Genomic DNA, 16,643 nt, shown 5'->3' on the forward strand with positions numbered 1-16,643 from the left:
CCCAAAAATCTTCGCATTGCGTACCGCCATGTATGAGGAATATAATGCCCTCCTCCATAACTCAATATGGGATCTAGTACCCTTTCATCATACACAAAATATCATCGAGTGTAAGTGGGTCTTTCGAATTAAGCAGAACACAGATGACTCTATTGCCCGATATAAGGCACGCCTCATTGCCAAAGGGTTTCATTAAAGACTTGGAGTTGATTTCATTGAGACGTTTAGTCTCATTGTTAAGCCCACTACAATCTGACTTATCCTGAGTCTGGCCACCACTAAGGGCTAGCAATTACGACAATTAGATGTTAATAATGTCTTTTTATAGGGGTCTCTAACCGAAGATGTATTTATATAATAACCTCCTGGTTTCACTCATTCTCAATATCTAAAGTATGTTTGCAAACTTCGAAAAGCTATTTATGGACTTTGTCAGGCTCCAAGAGCTTGGTATACCGAACTTGGCTCTTTTTTTACTTCAGTTGGCTTTTTCAATTCCAAATCTGATACCTCGTTATTTCTACAATAACACCATGGAGACACAATATATATTCTAGTATATATGGATGACATTATTATCATAGGCAACAATCCTATAGAAATCCAAGCGTTCATCAAACAATTAGCAGATCGATTCTCGCTTAAAGATCTAGGACCCTTGAACTACTTTCTGGGCGTGGAAGCTATATTCACATCTCCATGTCTCTTTTTATCACAACGAAAGTACATTCAAGATTTGTTATTAAAGACAAACATGTATGATACAAATATGGTTATAACCCCTCTCTCTACTAGTGGCTCTCTCAAATTATCTGATGGAAGTCCTACCACGGAACCCACTGAATACCGCTAAGTCGTTGGCTCTTTACAATACTTAACTCTCACCCATCCAGACATCTCCTTTGCAGTTAACAAATTATCACAGTTTATATAGAGGTCATCTACTATACACCGGTCTATAGTCAAATGAATCCTGCAATATCTTAAAGGGACCTTCAATCATGGTTTCTGTATTCGTAAATACTCTCCACTTCATATCCATGCCTTTTCCGATGTCGATTGGGCAGGTAATTTTGATGATAGAACATCCACATCGGGGTATATTGTCTTCCTTAGCGCTAATCCAATCAGTTGGGGTTCTAAGAAGCAAAAGATAGTCGCATAGTCTTCAACTGAAGCTAAATATCGTGTCATTGTCACTACTACTGTAGAACTCAATTGGGTCACAAATCTACTCAAGAAACTTAACATCAATTCCACTCCTACAATATATTATGATAATGTCGGAGCTACCTATCTATGCGCTAATCCGGTGTTCCACTCCCATATGAAACATATTGCTATCGACTTCCACTTTGTGCGAGATCAAGTTGTCCGTCATCAACTTTGGATTTCTCATGTACATACAGTTGATCAATTAGCCGACTAACTCACGAAACCTTTCGCTCATAAACTTTTTACATTACATCGATCCAAGATTGGTATCCTTGATAGGAGTACCATCTTGCGAGGATATGACAGCAGATAAGATTTTTTTAATTGTATGAGGAAATCTCTCTACTCTATTGTGAAAAATCCTCCCTCTTAACATGTATAAATAGCGAGAAAATATATCAAATCAAACAGCTTCTTCTATAATTTATATTTTCTATCCTCTTCTAACAATCAGTACCGAGAAGATGTTAAGTCAACACAGCGAAATTCGAAAAATGGCTACGCTTTTACTATGGGTAAACAACTCTAGCCAAAAAGATTGATATTTAAAATATTTTTTTTTATTTAATCCTTCGGCCTCTTGGTTCTAAGTGTCCTATGATACTAATTTGTCGTGATTTGATTAAATAAAAATGAAATCATTAACTTAGTGAAATTAAATCATATGGTTCAAAATATTCAAATGTAAGTAGATAGAGTAATAGGTTCATCCAATATAAAATAAAAATATATCTATCATTTTACCTTTGATATCAGACGAAACTGAGGAATCATAATTACTGACACTAAATCAAGTTGTTATAATAATTAATGCATGAATTCATGGGTATTCAGTTGGTATTATATCGGATAAGGTGGACGTTAATTCTATCCTATTTATTTTTTTAACTCGACTAGGGTGTCTTCTAAATATGTATACAAGCATCAAAATCGAATTTAAGCAGTTCAGAAGGATGTTTTTTTTTTAATAAATTTTTGGAAGCTTTCGGCAGTAATCGCCTTAGATTATTGTTCGAGCAAAAAGACCCAATAAATTAACTAAAGACGTGCGTGCCGCCCAACTTGCCAACTTGCATGCGGCTGGAGTCGTATCTTCGGGTGCATGCGTTTTTATCATTCGAAACCCCCACAACCAATTCATGCGGACGTCCCTACGTGTATTAATCCACTCTTCTTTTCTGCCTCGTGATTCGTGGCGGGACCGTCTTGTCCTTCTTTCGAATAAGAACTGACACCGGTTTATAATCATGCAATGATCAGATCAGATCACAACTCCAGATTGAATATTCTTATCTTCTTCGCTTTCGAACCGCGACTCTTTCTTGACCTCGCTTTTCTATTGGTTTCCGTTGGCAGCAGAAGCAGGAACGTCAACTGCTGCGGCACTAATTCATGATAATTAAGTAAAACTGAATCGGGTAGCTGTCACTCGATCATATCGAAGTTCTTCTAGCAAATAATTATTCAATATTTATCAACACAGTAGAGGAGAAGAGTACAAACTGAACTCCTGAAACTTGCTTCATCTTTTTCCCTGTACAATTTCCTTTTTTCTACCGAACAAGAACACTGTTTATCGAAGATCCTTTTTCGCTGTAAAATTCAATATTTATTCAATTTCCTTCATCTTTCTCATCTCCTTGGTTCATATAATTAACAGGATTGTTCTTCGATCCTACTCAATTCCATTTTGGTTACTCCGATGCTCTCTTCATTTACTGGAATATCATACATAATATCATATGATTCAAGATGTTGTTGTCTTAAGATTCTTTATTTGTTTCTGTAATAAAAATAAATATATTATTAATAAAAATAATAAAAAAATAATAAAAAAATTATAAGAAGCATGACATTAACGAAATGCTCCAGTTATATATACAATTACTCTTGCTACATCTTCATCTATTAGCATTTTATCTTTTTTTATGATTAATAATAAAAATATCATCTCTAATTGGCTTATTCCATGTCTCCATAATAAAAGATAATATTCTTAGTAAATAAAAAATACATCAAATGTTTATGAAAATTCTACTTAAACTTTTTATCAATCAACCCGGCATAATTTTGATCTGTTGACCTTATTTCTCTTGCTAAGATTCTAAAAAAATATTTTAAATCTATAAAATTCAATATTTACCCAAGACGATATGATTCTGAATTCAAGAGTATTATATATCTATCCTTCCTCAAAGTTCTAATAAGCACTGAGACTGACCCATTGGTCTTTATGAACTCTATCAAGAATATTTTTTAAATGAAAGGACATAGACTTCAAGCTATCATAATGAATGGATTTTAAATCACATTTCCAATTCCTCCATTTTGAATTCATTCATTATAGTATCCACTTAGCTATGTTCTGACTACGAGGATAGTCAAACTTTGATTGGAAAAAGATATTATAGACATCAATTAATAAATAATTATTTGGAGTTAAATCTCTTGTGTTACTTAATTCAAAATAACTAAAAAAATACCTCTATAGCTTCTACTATATCTTTTTTCAATCAATCAAGCATTTATTTTCATGTTTTGAAATTGATAGGTGTCATCTCTACCTTTCTTTTAATTGTACCCAAAAAATTATTTAGTAAATCTCTTTAGATAAGTTATTAGTTGTACTAAATTGAATCACGAAACATTTACCAGACCCTAAACTCTATATATCAAGTGAGTGTATCCTTCTATTCTTTTTGTCCTACAAAATTTATCACAACGAAAAGATATTAATAAAATCAAACACTTTTTAGAATATAATATAATAATATATAGATATTAAAATAATTAGTACTTGAATTAGTCATTTCGAGGTCACCCGTTAGAATTGTCCTTCCTCCACAACCAAGGAGCTCAAATTAAGCTTAAACTTGAGATTATAATCTTATCCCCACTAAATGTGAACGCAAATGTCTAGTCTTCTCCACTGATGGCACTAAATATATGTAAGTCAACAATGAGTTGATAAGCACCAATGGCATATGTGAATAATAGTATCACAAAGATTATGAACTAATAAATAATAAATAAATGATACATTAATAAAATAGAATAAATAAGAATTCACCATCTAATATGACTTACCAAAATTAATACTTAGGACTTTAACACATGAAAACATCGAAAATAAATAATTAATAATTAAGCACAAGTCAATATATGCCATAAATTCACATATGACATTTGAATCATCTTCAACAGAATTAGTTATGTGATTATTCTCCATCACGTCAAACATTATATAGTGTGTTCTTCCATCCATGTCATCTTTGCAAAACTAAACTTCAGATCATAGACAAAATACTTAAATTAATTAATATTATAATAAATGAGAGGGTGACACAAGAGGAGGTTGAGTGGGTGACACAAGAAGAGGTCAAGATTGAAGAATGGATGATTCAGACATCTTTGAGTTCGCACATAAAAAAAGTATTGGTTGTATATAATTTAATAATGATCAATATAAATCATTAAATTATTATTTATATTCTTTATAGTAGTTGTTTGATATGCTTTCTTACCCCTAAGTCGAAAGGATAGTGATGTCATTCTATCTATAAACAAAATTAAATGTTATAAATATAGGACATTATATCTAAAGTTTAAACAAATATAGAAAAAAAAATTCAGAGAAAATGACTATTCTAAATGTTTAGTATCTATAAATTAATTTCACTAAGCAAAATATGCAACGGGTGTTTGTCTAATTTCATTAATTAAGATAAAAATTATAAACTATTTAAGATAATTATACAAACACCAAAATGAGATTTTAAAATAAAAATCTTCTAAGAGAAAATTATATTTATAATTTCACACCTTATTGTAATTAAAAACAAATATTAATCAACTTAAATCTTACCATAAACATAGAAGACTATCAACGATAATCCTAGAAGGTGTTGTAAATATAACCACATTACTCATGAATACATTTACTAATCTTATTGATCTAGACCCAAGATCTAAACACCTTAATAACAAATAATTTATGAACAAGACTCTCTTTTAGTATTAGATCATCAATCTCCTCTTGTTTAACTAAAATTAACAAAACATGCCAAAAATATAAATATCAAGAATTAGTAAATGATTAATCATTTTCCTCTTATAAATATAAAAACCTTTGAGAACTCTAAAAATCGGTTTTCAAAAAAAATTATCATTTTTTCTTGAAAAAATAGAAGTTTGTTGTCAAAAAAGGGAGGATGCCATCGGTAACAAATACACTATCATTCATAGTCGGAGAGGAAATGAGGTCACCGTTGAAACAAATACCATATAAGAGTAGAGGGGTTTACCACCACTAGAGAGGGGAGGATATTGTGTAAATACTATAGAGATAGTGGAGAATGAAAGATGTCATTGCTATTCACAAATACTAAAGAGGAGCAAAAGACTACATCGTAGGAGAGGATCATAAGAGTTTGTTACAACTAGAGAAGGGACATCGCTATTCATCAACAAAGAGGAGTAGAGGATGGAGAGGCGGTCTCCACCAATTACATTAGTGTAACTCTCGTGTAAATCTTTTGTCTTTTGATTCAAACTTGAGTCGACCCGATTAACTTCATACGATTCGACTCGAATCCATTTGATTCACATTGTAACCACAATCATATCAAGCCAGCTCTTAGATCGATTCAATTCAAATCTAATCGATTCAATAAAAAGGATTGATCCAATTTTGAGAATATTTTTATATTTTAAATAAAAAATATTTCTTAATAAAAAAGTAAAAAGAGGTGTCATCCAATAAAACTATGTTGTTGAGGACTTTTTTATATAAATTGCCCAAATAGAATAGGATGTTTCTCTTCTATTTTATCCCCAAAAAGAAAAGGAAAAAGTATTCAAGATAACAAATAAGAAGTTGAAAGTTTTTTATTTTTGTAAGGCCTCAATGATCTGATTAGGAAGCTATAATCAATCTTTATAATGATCGGGTTGGTCCGAAACAATGGAGGGAGGGTCTCAAAAACGACCATGAGCTTTGAATGACTGTAACACAATCCACCGGAAGAACCTAAAGATGGTTTGACTTCTGAACTCAGTCAGGAATGCGTTGCCACAGTCCACTCTTCTGGATGTTCCAATATTTTCCGAGGAGGAAATTATCATCATCTTCTTCGTCATCTCATTGCATTCCCAACAGCACTGGAAATCATCGTGGGTGTACGATTGGGAAGACTTGGTATTCACTGGTCCACCACGGAAAGCTAAAGTGGCGTATGACTCCGTAAACCCAGTCGATGAAACCACGGCTTCAACAACTCTTCCTTGTATGGCTATCTCTCATTCCGAACACACATATTACCCCCATCTACAGGTCTCCTGATTTGACTGGCATGTGATCGGTCAAACTCAAACCAATTTTCTAATTTTGGTTCGTCTGCTACCCGCCCATTCTTTTACTCCCGCGTTGTTGCACGCACCCCATTCCCTTTTCTTTCGTCCCAACCCAGTCTTTGGTCTCTACGCGCACCCTCCCTTTGACGCGCCACTCTCTCTCTCTCATCTTCCACGGCCACATTCCCATCTCCGTATATAAACGCAACAAGAGCGGCCTACGTCGTGGACTCGACGCCTTCTCTCCCGTTTCCCCCGACGACATAAAACTTACAAGACCACCAGGCTTCATCATCACACTTCCCGGTCCCCCGCCGTGCATGGGCCAATCCGCCTCCAGCCGTCTCACCGACTCGCCGCCGGCTGTGGTGGGGGGTATCTCCACCGCGACGGACTACACCGCTGACCTCCCCGACGACTGCCTCGCCCTCGTCTTCCAGTCGCTTGGCCCTGGTGACCGCAAGCGCTGTTCACTGGTGTGCCGAAGGTGGCTCGCCGTTGAGGGCCGGAGCCGCCTTCGCCTCGCGCTCGACGCCCGCGCCGCGCTCCTCGACGTGGCTCCTGCCATCTTCGCCCGCTTCGACGCCGTCTCCAGACTCACCCTCCGATGCAGCAGCCGCACCGACAGCATTGGCGACGAGGGGCTTGCCCTCGTCGCGGCGCGCTGTCCCAATCTTGCCAGCCTCAAGCTCCGCGCCTGCGGCGCCCTCACCGATGCCGGCATGGCCGCTGTCGCCCGTTACTGCTCGGGCCTGCGCAAGCTATCCGTCGGCTCCTGCGCCTTTGGCGCCAAGGGTGTTGACGCCGTCCTCCGCGGGTGCCCCCTCCTGGAAGAGCTCTCCATCAAGCGCCTCCGCGGCCTCCACGACCCGTCCGCCACCGCCGAACTCGTTGCCGGCGCCGCCTCCCTCCGCTCCGTCTGCCTCAAGGGTCTCTACAATGCGCAGTGCTTCGCACCGCTCATCGCCGGGTGCCCCAACCTCAAGACGCTCAAGCTCATCCGCTGCTCCGGCGACTGGGATCCCCTCCTGAAGAACATGGCCGCTAGGGTCCCCGGGGTTGTCGAAATCCACCTCGAGAGGCTGCAGGTGACCGACTGCGGCCTCGCCGCCCTGTCCGTCTGCGTCGATCTCGAGGTCCTCCGCCTCGTCAAGACGCCGGAGTGCACCAACGCAGGCCTTGCCGCTGTTGCGGACCGCTGCGCCCACCTCCGCAAGGTCCACATCGACGGGTGGAGGGCGAACCGTATCGGCGACGAGGGTCTCCAGGCCCTGGCCCGGCGGTGCGCCGGTCTCCAAGAACTGGTCCTCATCGGGGTCAATCCCACGTCCCGGACCGTGGAGCTCATGGCGAGCAACTGCCGCAGATTGGAACGCCTCGCATTTTGCGGCAGCGACACCTTTGGGGACGCCGAGGTCGCCTGCATCGCCTCCAAGTGCGCAGCTCTTAAGAAGCTCTGCATCAAGGGGTGCCCCATCTCCGACCAGGGGATGGAGGCCCTCGCGGCGGGGTGCCCAAAGCTTGTCAAGGTAAAGGTGAAGAGGTGCTCCGGGGTGACGCCGGAGTGCGCGGATCGACTGGCAGCGAGCAGAAACGGGAAACTGGCTGTCAACGTGGAGGCCGACGAGGGATCGGCCGCCGTGCAGCAGGCGGAGGGGACTGTGGTCTTCGGGGAATTTGGGATCGCGGAGGACACAGGCGGGGCCGAGCGGCCGCCGCTTGCCTCGGTCGACCGGGCCAGTGCCGCGGGGCCCCTGAGCAGTAAGAGTAGGCGGACGGCGCGGAAGAAACGGGCGGGCTTCTTCGCGTCCCGAAGAAACTTGGTGGCATCAGCTCTGAGGAGATGGTCCCACGGAAGTAGCTATTCACGTCACAGTCATCGGTGAGAGAGAGAGAGAGAGAAGACTTCGTCTATTTGTCTCCTTTACGTGGTAATTAAGGTGTCGTCCAAGTTTTGTCACGTCGCCGAGCTCGTCTCAGTGGTTGTAAAGCCGTTTACTTGTCAAATATGTAGACAACTTGTCCTCTCGAACCGAAATGAGTCACGCGTTTCAGAAGAAACGGCTCTTGAAACAGTCCGCCAAACAAACACATTGACAATGTATGCCTCTTTCATAATTAAGTGTTGGAATCCCGAAATTTCCCTAAATTTCTTCTCTTTTGTGGAATTAATAGGAAGACAAAGGGAATCTTCCTTTCCTTGGTGCGAACACGACACGCACAACAGATGTGCGTGTGAGAGAAACACACCCCTTGGAATGCAGGGGGGTGGGGGGCCCCTTCTTTGATAGTCGTGTCCATCCGTGATCGTTGCTTCCCGTGCTTCATCACCCTTGTCGGACCGTGGATGCTTCGAACACGAATCTCGATGCTCAGTTTAATTGGATAAACTATACGTATGTATACCATTCACTAAATTATTGATGTAAACTGTCCACCTGTTCTCTATCCCAGAAAAGGGAAGGGAAAATACAGAATATGAATATTAAAATAATCAACAGAAAATATGAATTAGTAAGATACGCTTGTGTTGTCACCACACACACACACTCTCTCTCTCTCTCTCTCTCTCTCTCTCTCCGGAAGAGAGTTAGAAATTGATAGGAAATATTGAGAAGAGATCCATTTCCAATAATATAGTTTTAACGGAAAATAGTTGTGAGACAACAGAGCAATGCTCATTAAAGATGATACCATAATATGTATAGCTAAGCACAACCTACATTACCTCGAGAAAACCTGCCGCGGGGCACTCCTAAAGATACCAATGTCGGAGTGTAGCTTTCTCATCCATTCCACTGAACCATGATTTATCTGCAGGAAAACTATCCGGTTTGATGACCATGAAATTTTTTTTTTAGCAATAATAGATTCTATCATTTTATATTATATAAATTTAAAATTTTATTTGTTTTATTATAGTAATCATATAGAAAGAGTAACTATTCTAAACAACGAAAACAATAATAAATTTTAATTATAATCAAAGTTTTCAATTTGAAATATCATACTCATACCCACATCGAAATTTATACATGTCTAAGCTGTATTAGTGTATCATATGCATTTTTGTTTAAATAAAATATCTATAGATTATTAATATTATAGAAGAGACAGATTAAAACTTGGATAGGGATAATCTCCATTCAAAATATCTCAAGAGATAATCTTGTCCAATTGTGGTAAGACTGATGTTGTAAAATTAAGATTTATTTTAGGCTCATAGGTGAACTTAGTTAAGTGGACCCCACTAGTCAACTATTTGATATCATTTATGATGGATTGAGTAGAAAAAGGAACACAATAAGAATCTTTATATTATTTTTATAATCTAATTTTCTTTTGCAGACCGTTCGATATCAATGTTGCCCCTTCAACTTAAATGGATAATCTCATATGATTATGAGTAGATCTCATTGCTATCAATTATGCTTGTATATCATTCAGGAATAGCCTACATATGCACCATAAAAAATCATCATTACTATCTAATAGAAAACCCTTCCAACATGTATTATTTCTTTTTATAGAAATTTTATTTTGAGCCCCCTCAATAGTTTTGGTGGAACAAGGTTCTTAATTAATAATAGCCACTATCTTTCTCCAAATAGATCAGAGACAACCATAGATATCAAAGAATTTTGCAATAAGACATCTTAGATAGGCAGCACTAGATGATCTTAGATTCCCCCTTTCATTATTTCAAGCCCCATTTACCTAATATTAAAAAAAATATGAAACTAACCCCAACATGACATTGAAGCTTATCCCATAATTTCAAAATATATTTATATTTAAAGAAAATATAAGAGATCGGATTAGAAAATAAATTATATAATGACTTTGTATAAACTTATAAAAATAAGATGAAGTAAGAAATAATTTTTATACAAAGACTTTAATTTTTGATTGGATATTGTATAAACTTATAAAAATAAGATGAAGTGAGAAATAATTTTATGCAAAAACTTTAATTTTCGATTGGATATTCAAATTTCATATCACCTTCTAGTCAGATCAAAAGCTTTCATCACTGTTATCTTTTTCTCTTAACAAGCGATAAGTACTATAAATATGATAACACCACCTAGATTAAAACACTAAACTTAATAATTCTTTTTAGGGTAATTAGAAACATTGATATCAAAAATCCTATAAACTTATTGGATCTTATATCTCAAGTTTATAGGTTAGATTTTATTAACTCCATTTTCATTATCATTATTATATCTCCTTATTAAATTCTAAGGTATCTAATCAAATAAGAATGACAATGAAAACAGAGTTAATAAAAACCAACATATATGTAATTTTGATGTCAACTTAGATCTTGTTCAACACCCTATCTACAAGACCATGTATAGGAGGATAGAGATTTTACTATATGAAATATAAGTTCCAAGATATTTAAAAAGATCTAAATACCATATTTGATATATGATTACTATGTTTTTTAAAATTAGATTTAGCCTTGTTGATAATAAGAGGTGCAAAATTAGATTAGGAGGTGCAAAATTCCAACAAATTTTTTAAGAAAACATAGGTTTTAGGGTTAACTCTAAATGCGGGAATATCATTAGTAAATTTCAAATGCGAAAATTTAAGCCTTTTAATATTAAAGGGGGTGAAGAGATTTTGTCCAACCAAATCATGAATGAGATTAGATAATAGTTGTTGAACAAAAATAAATATATAGGATGATAAAGGATTTCCTTGAATTATCTAATACCTCGATGACCCCAAAGCCAATCGAATTGGCTACCATTACCTAGACAGGTGTATATAAGGGAAACTGTATACTCTCTAATCCAATCCACAAAGAGGTTAGGAAAACTATTTTGATAAGAACTTCTCTAATAGCAGTCCAAGAGATGCTATTTTCCTTTATTGTTGATTGTATTATGTCGTAAACTCATTAGTAATAAAAATATTATCATAGATATTATGGCATGAGACAAAGGTTGATTGGGCTTGAGATATCTCATGATACTAACGTATTATGTGTTTATATTGTTGGTAAGTACCGAGTTTGAAAACAAATAAAAAATTATTATTTTAAAAAATATATATTGCTTAATATAAGACATATATTGAACACACTAAGAGGCACAAGCCCTATATCTAAGGATAAAAACACATACCATCTATTTTACCCTAATCAATCAAATTTTATCTTTTATCACTAATCATATGCTTATGAAATCTTAATTAGGTTATTCTATTTTAAAAATAAAGATGATCTATTACTTGGTTTGATATAGTAAAGAAGAATCTTCTCTTCTTACTTGTAAGATATTTTTCTCTAAGAAAATATTTTTTAAGATTTTTCACATTTTTTTCTTGATTCTTGTATGAAGTTGTTCGAAACTACATCAACCTAGGTATTATCGTGCCCATAAAGGAGGAATACTTGAGATTTTATCTTTGGAAAATAGATTTAATCATGCAGGAAGGGATAGAATCATTTCTTAGGATAGCTATAGGGTGAATTCTACACTTTATTCTTTTAATTTTATTAATTGGATTAAATTTAATTTTATTATTGAGCATTTACTGAACAGATAATGCTTCTATAATCTTAGTATTATTTGGGTTATTTCTATGAGACATCTTGTCTAATTTATATTGTTTTTTTTCCCCCAATCTGTCGGGAAGAAAAAATTATCATGTACTTTAAACGGCTCTTATAGACCATTGGAAATTAGCATGACATTAGGCAAAACTCAGAAGCAATCACAAATGTTGTTTGGCAGAAGACTTGTGAGGCTATGTTGTTCATCAAGAGTGTCTGCAGTCTCAAAGTGGTCGATTGTTTCGTGACCTGTTGTTGTGGCCTTCGAATCAATGGTTGGGTTGTATGTTGGTGAATCCTTGTTTCAAATAGCTCTTTAGCATCAAAGTTTGAACTTAAAAAAAGGATTTTTATGATTATTTATTGATTTTTTTTTTTTTTTGGGTCTGTTAAGATACATAAAAAGAGCTCAGCTTGGTAAAATATTTGAAGAAGGTAGAAATTGCTTCATCGTCTAAAGGAAATTGTAACCAATAGCGACGTGTTACCGACACAACTCCAATGTGTTAAGGTCTTTGAGAATGGATAAGTTGTGAAGGCCATTATTTCTATCTTATATTTTGACGTTTCATCTACTTCAAGTTCTTTACATATACTAGTCATGCTAGAAACTAATGTAAATCTTAAATAATTAAAAAGCTCCCTATACTTTATCCATTATTTGACTCCTCATTTATTGAATTTAAGCATAGATAAATTTTAAAATAGATTAATTTCAGATTATATAATTTTTTTTAAATATTTATATCAGTTCAAGTTTCAATATAATAATGTGGATAGTCAATTGGCAAAAATTAACTGAAAATGAAAATGGGTTTTTATGTGTTTTTGAGTTTTACATTATATATACATATATATATATATATATGTGTGTGTATTAAATCAAACAAAAGTATTAGTGAATAAAAGAATTAAAAATCGTTGAATCTCTTAAAAAACTAAATGACAAATAAATAAAATTCAAACATGCAATTCATCAGATTGATCTCTCACCAGATTTATTTAGAACTTGTATACGTTCAAATCTCCCAAGAATTATACTACTGTCCAACATAATCTCACATGAACAAACCTGACAAATCTAGGAATTGCCTGTCAACGAGCTATATAACTTCTATAGCCCCTTATGAATCATAATCAACGAAAACACAGTGCAAAACAAACAACAAACACCTACCGAGCTCAGGAAGCCCCTCCACAACCCACCTGGTCGCGCCACTGGAGGAAGATGACGGCCGCGCCGTAGTGCGCCACCGCGCCCATGATTACAAACACATGGAATATCTGGTGGCTGTGGCCTGCGAGATCGAACCACCCGGGCTTCCACCGTTCCGGCACCCTCGTCACGTAGAAGATGGTCCCCGTCAAGTACGACATGGCCATGGCCGTCTCGTAGGCCAACGTCACGTTGCGCCGCGGCTCGCCCCAGTTCATGACGGCCGCATGCACCGCGGGCACGATGCCGGATAAGCCCATGCCCACGAAAAGCAGGGCACGGTACGCTCGGAACTCGCCGGTGGACAGCTGCGGCGACAGGAGGGTGAAGACGGTGACGAAGCCCATGGCGGAGATGGCCACGAGGTAGGTGACCTGCCAGTGAGGGTCGCATTGGAAGATATAATAGATGGGGGGGATGAAGGAGGTCACAATCATGACGGCGATGCCGACGTAGTCCATGCGCAGGAGGAACAGGTTGAGGCGGTGCGAGTGGCAGCAGAGGAGGTGGCAGCCGCTGCTCGAGAGGAGGCAGAACATGGAGCCGCCGAGGAACACGAAGAAGGGCCACTGGGCTGCCGCCGGATGTGAAGGCGACGACGCGGCTGTGGTTTGAGAGGGTAACTTAATGAACGCCGCTGCTTCCTGTTCACAACAACATGCATCATCTTCGTAACAGTTTAACACAGAATTCACAAGTCTCATGCTCATTCACTTAGCTCAAGTGACCACCTCATGTTATTACACAACAGCTCGATCTCACATACCAGTAAGTAAGATTTAGTTTTGCTGCTCTACTACAAGTTTCAGAAAACCTTACTCTGCAACACTGTTTGATCCTGCTTTCCTTTGTCCCTTCTGCTTCATAATTCCACACACACACACACACACACACACAGTTGGAGGATTTTGTTATGACAAGAGAGTGTTCTGAGAGCATTCTAAGATTTCACCTCCCTTCCCCCCATTCTCAGTTTTCACTCTGACTATTCTCCTAGCCAACAATTCTGACATAATAAGTCGAGGGAACAAATGCATTTATGTCTCGCACAACAAAGCTGGTTGTCTGTGTCTTTTAGCACCATGCAAACAACAGTGGTTGAATTGCTTCTGGGAAAATGGCTTTGCTTGTTGGGTGCCTATTGATGGAGGGGGTCATCAATGGCCAACACTTTGTGGCTCACAACACTTCTGCATTCTGTGACCAGTCAGTACACTGACTGCAGTAATCATGAACTGCTTGCTTCCTTCCGATTGTTTGGTTAAACTAAACTTTCCCAGAATTTACATCACTTGGAAAGCTCTTAATACCACAAGATTATTATCAGTATCCTACGATTTACATCATCTCAATTATGTGTCAATCTGTCGGTATATTGTCGATATATGAACATGAGTACCCCACAATATTTGGCAGGCATATCAGTAGTAGGATATATGGTATGTAACACTAAGAGGTTGATCAAGGAAATCCCTGTTCTTTAATCTTTTAGACCAGACCTAAGCATGGTAAATTAAATGACTCACTCCAAAGAAATTTCCCAGGCTGCAGGAGGCATTTTCCACTGCACTTGTGGGGATTGACCTGCATCCAAGGAACATCTCCATTAGAATCAATTGTTTGTTTGACATTGGCTCAGAGGAAAAAGAATTCAAGGAGGAAGTTGGATTAATTCAAGGTATACGCGCGCACACACACCAGGTGAAATGTCCAAGGAAATCAGCCACCTCTGCTACATGATGACTGAGATGCAGCAGAGTGAATCCCAAGAACAGGACGAACCCTAGCAGATGCCTGTGGCCACAACAACCTTCAAGATCTAAGCAGCTAAAGGCATTTGATGGATGAAAAGGGGAGTGAGCCATACGTCCAGATGTTGAGCGTTTCATTGTGCCAAGAGAAGAGGCTCAGCAGTGCGTTCCTTATCGGCCATTCTGCCCTGTAGTGATCTCTGATGTACTCATTCTCCTTCATGTAATCCGGCAGCTCCTCGTAGCTCAACAGCTTCCGCTGCTTCTTCTGACCTTTTCTCTTCTTCTCGGCCTCCATGACGGTTACTCTTCTGGAGGCAACACGAACTTTTTCTCTTCCTCTTCCTCTTCCTCTTCCTCGTCTCTTCTCCGTGGGAGGACAACTAAGAGTGACAGTTAACAAGCTTCTATGGGAACGTGAAGCTGTTGCTGTTAGGTCACTGGGTCATTGAAGTGCAGCTGAGCCACTATCCATCCTTCCTACCTGTCTCATCAATAAATTGCTTCACATATTGCCAGATGATTTGGTCTTAGATTTAGGTTTAGGATCCAAATGCAAACTATAAACTATACCATGTTCAAGTGTTCCTCCAAGTACTTTTTCGGTCATAAAGTGAAACATTGATGTACCCGCAGCCGATGGTTTACTGAGTCGTCGGAAGCTGCTTTAGCTAAATGACCAAGCAAAAGAAAAGGCAGATTTAAATGATGAACAAGAAATCAATTCAGGAGAAAAGTGCTGCTTTAGTTAGGTGAAGGAAAACGAAAGCAGCAGGCTATTAACACACGGATCGCCAACTCTCAACGCCTTTGCATTAACGCGTGTGGAGTGTAGTGTAAGATTTTACCAACCCAATCGCACGCCACATACATATCAAACACCTTCGAACACTCAACACTTGCAATAGGGAGCGAGCTTTCGTTTATGCATTCAAATGCTTAGTGTCGCCTTCAGCTTGAAGCGATCATGACTTAATTGGGATCATATTGAGACAGTTCATATCAATCCATCATCTTTTTTTTTTTTATCATTGATCATCTCTTAAAAAGGTAATAAAATATTATTTTATTATTTACCATCCTTATATTACGGATTTTATCCTTTTTCTTTTCTTTCTCATAACTTCTTATTTCATTTTCACCACTTTTTGTCACTGCCAATCCTATTTGCTACCAATGCTGCTCACTACCCCTTTAATACCTTTTCACTCCGTGTCGAGTTTGTCGACACCCGTGCAAAGTGAGGATGAGATCACTCGCTACGTAAAGTACATAGATGACTCCACTCTTACTCAATATTACATTTTCCTGCATTTCTACAAATTGTTTGAAAAACAAGGAATAACTCAACGATATGAGATATCCAAGAGTCTCACCTATGCTAAGATGGCTGAGGAGACACCGGTTTAGAATCATATCCTTAAGATGATTGAGTGGATAAAGAACTCACAAGTCTAGAAATGGTCATAGAGGATAACCTATGTATGGATTTTATTCTTCAATCCCTACCAGACTCCTTTTCTCAGTTTATTATAAA

At 38.1% G+C, this 16,643-nt stretch overlaps 2 protein-coding genes across 2 annotated transcripts; one reads left to right on the forward strand and one right to left on the reverse strand.

Annotated features, from left to right (window-relative positions):
* The first annotated feature begins 6,736 nt into the window (after positions 1-6,736).
* LOC135623369 (F-box protein SKIP2-like) lies at positions 6,737-8,599 on the forward strand. Its single transcript, XM_065126280.1, has one exon. The coding sequence runs from the start codon at positions 6,888-6,890 to the stop codon at positions 8,451-8,453; it is 1,566 nt and encodes a 521-aa protein (XP_064982352.1). The 5' UTR covers positions 6,737-6,887; the 3' UTR covers positions 8,454-8,599.
* Positions 8,600-13,149: 4,550 nt separating this feature from the next.
* LOC103998360 (heptahelical transmembrane protein ADIPOR1-like) lies at positions 13,150-15,602 on the reverse strand. The gene is made up of 4 exons (XM_009419816.3): positions 15,223-15,602; positions 15,054-15,149; positions 14,882-14,939; positions 13,150-13,999 (listed from the first exon to the last, which is right to left on the reverse strand). The coding sequence occupies exons 1-4, from the start codon at positions 15,402-15,404 to the stop codon at positions 13,322-13,324; spliced, it is 1,014 nt and encodes a 337-aa protein (XP_009418091.2). The 5' UTR covers positions 15,405-15,602; the 3' UTR covers positions 13,150-13,321.
* Positions 15,603-16,643: the final 1,041 nt, after the last annotated feature.

Source organism: Musa acuminata, chromosome BXJ2-9 (assembly GCF_036884655.1).
Source record: "Musa acuminata AAA Group cultivar baxijiao chromosome BXJ2-9, Cavendish_Baxijiao_AAA, whole genome shotgun sequence".
Taxonomy (NCBI): domain Eukaryota; kingdom Viridiplantae; phylum Streptophyta; class Magnoliopsida; order Zingiberales; family Musaceae; genus Musa; species Musa acuminata.

Excerpts from the sequence above, each read along its gene's own strand:
- LOC135623369 (XM_065126280.1), top strand. The coding sequence starts at position 6,888 with ATGGGCCAATCCGCCTCCAGCCGTCTCACCGACTCGCCGCCGGCTGTG.
- LOC103998360 (XM_009419816.3), bottom strand. The coding sequence starts at position 15,404 with ATGGAGGCCGAGAAGAAGAGAAAAGGTCAGAAGAAGCAGCGGAAGCTG. Across the intron at positions 15,150-15,222 it reads GAAACGCTCAACATCTGGAC|GCATCTGCTAGGGTTCGTCC; the intron begins GTATGGCTCACT and ends TTGTGGCCACAG. Across the intron at positions 14,940-15,053 it reads TTCCTTGGACATTTCACCTG|GTCAATCCCCACAAGTGCAG; the intron begins GTGTGTGTGCGC and ends CCTTGGATGCAG.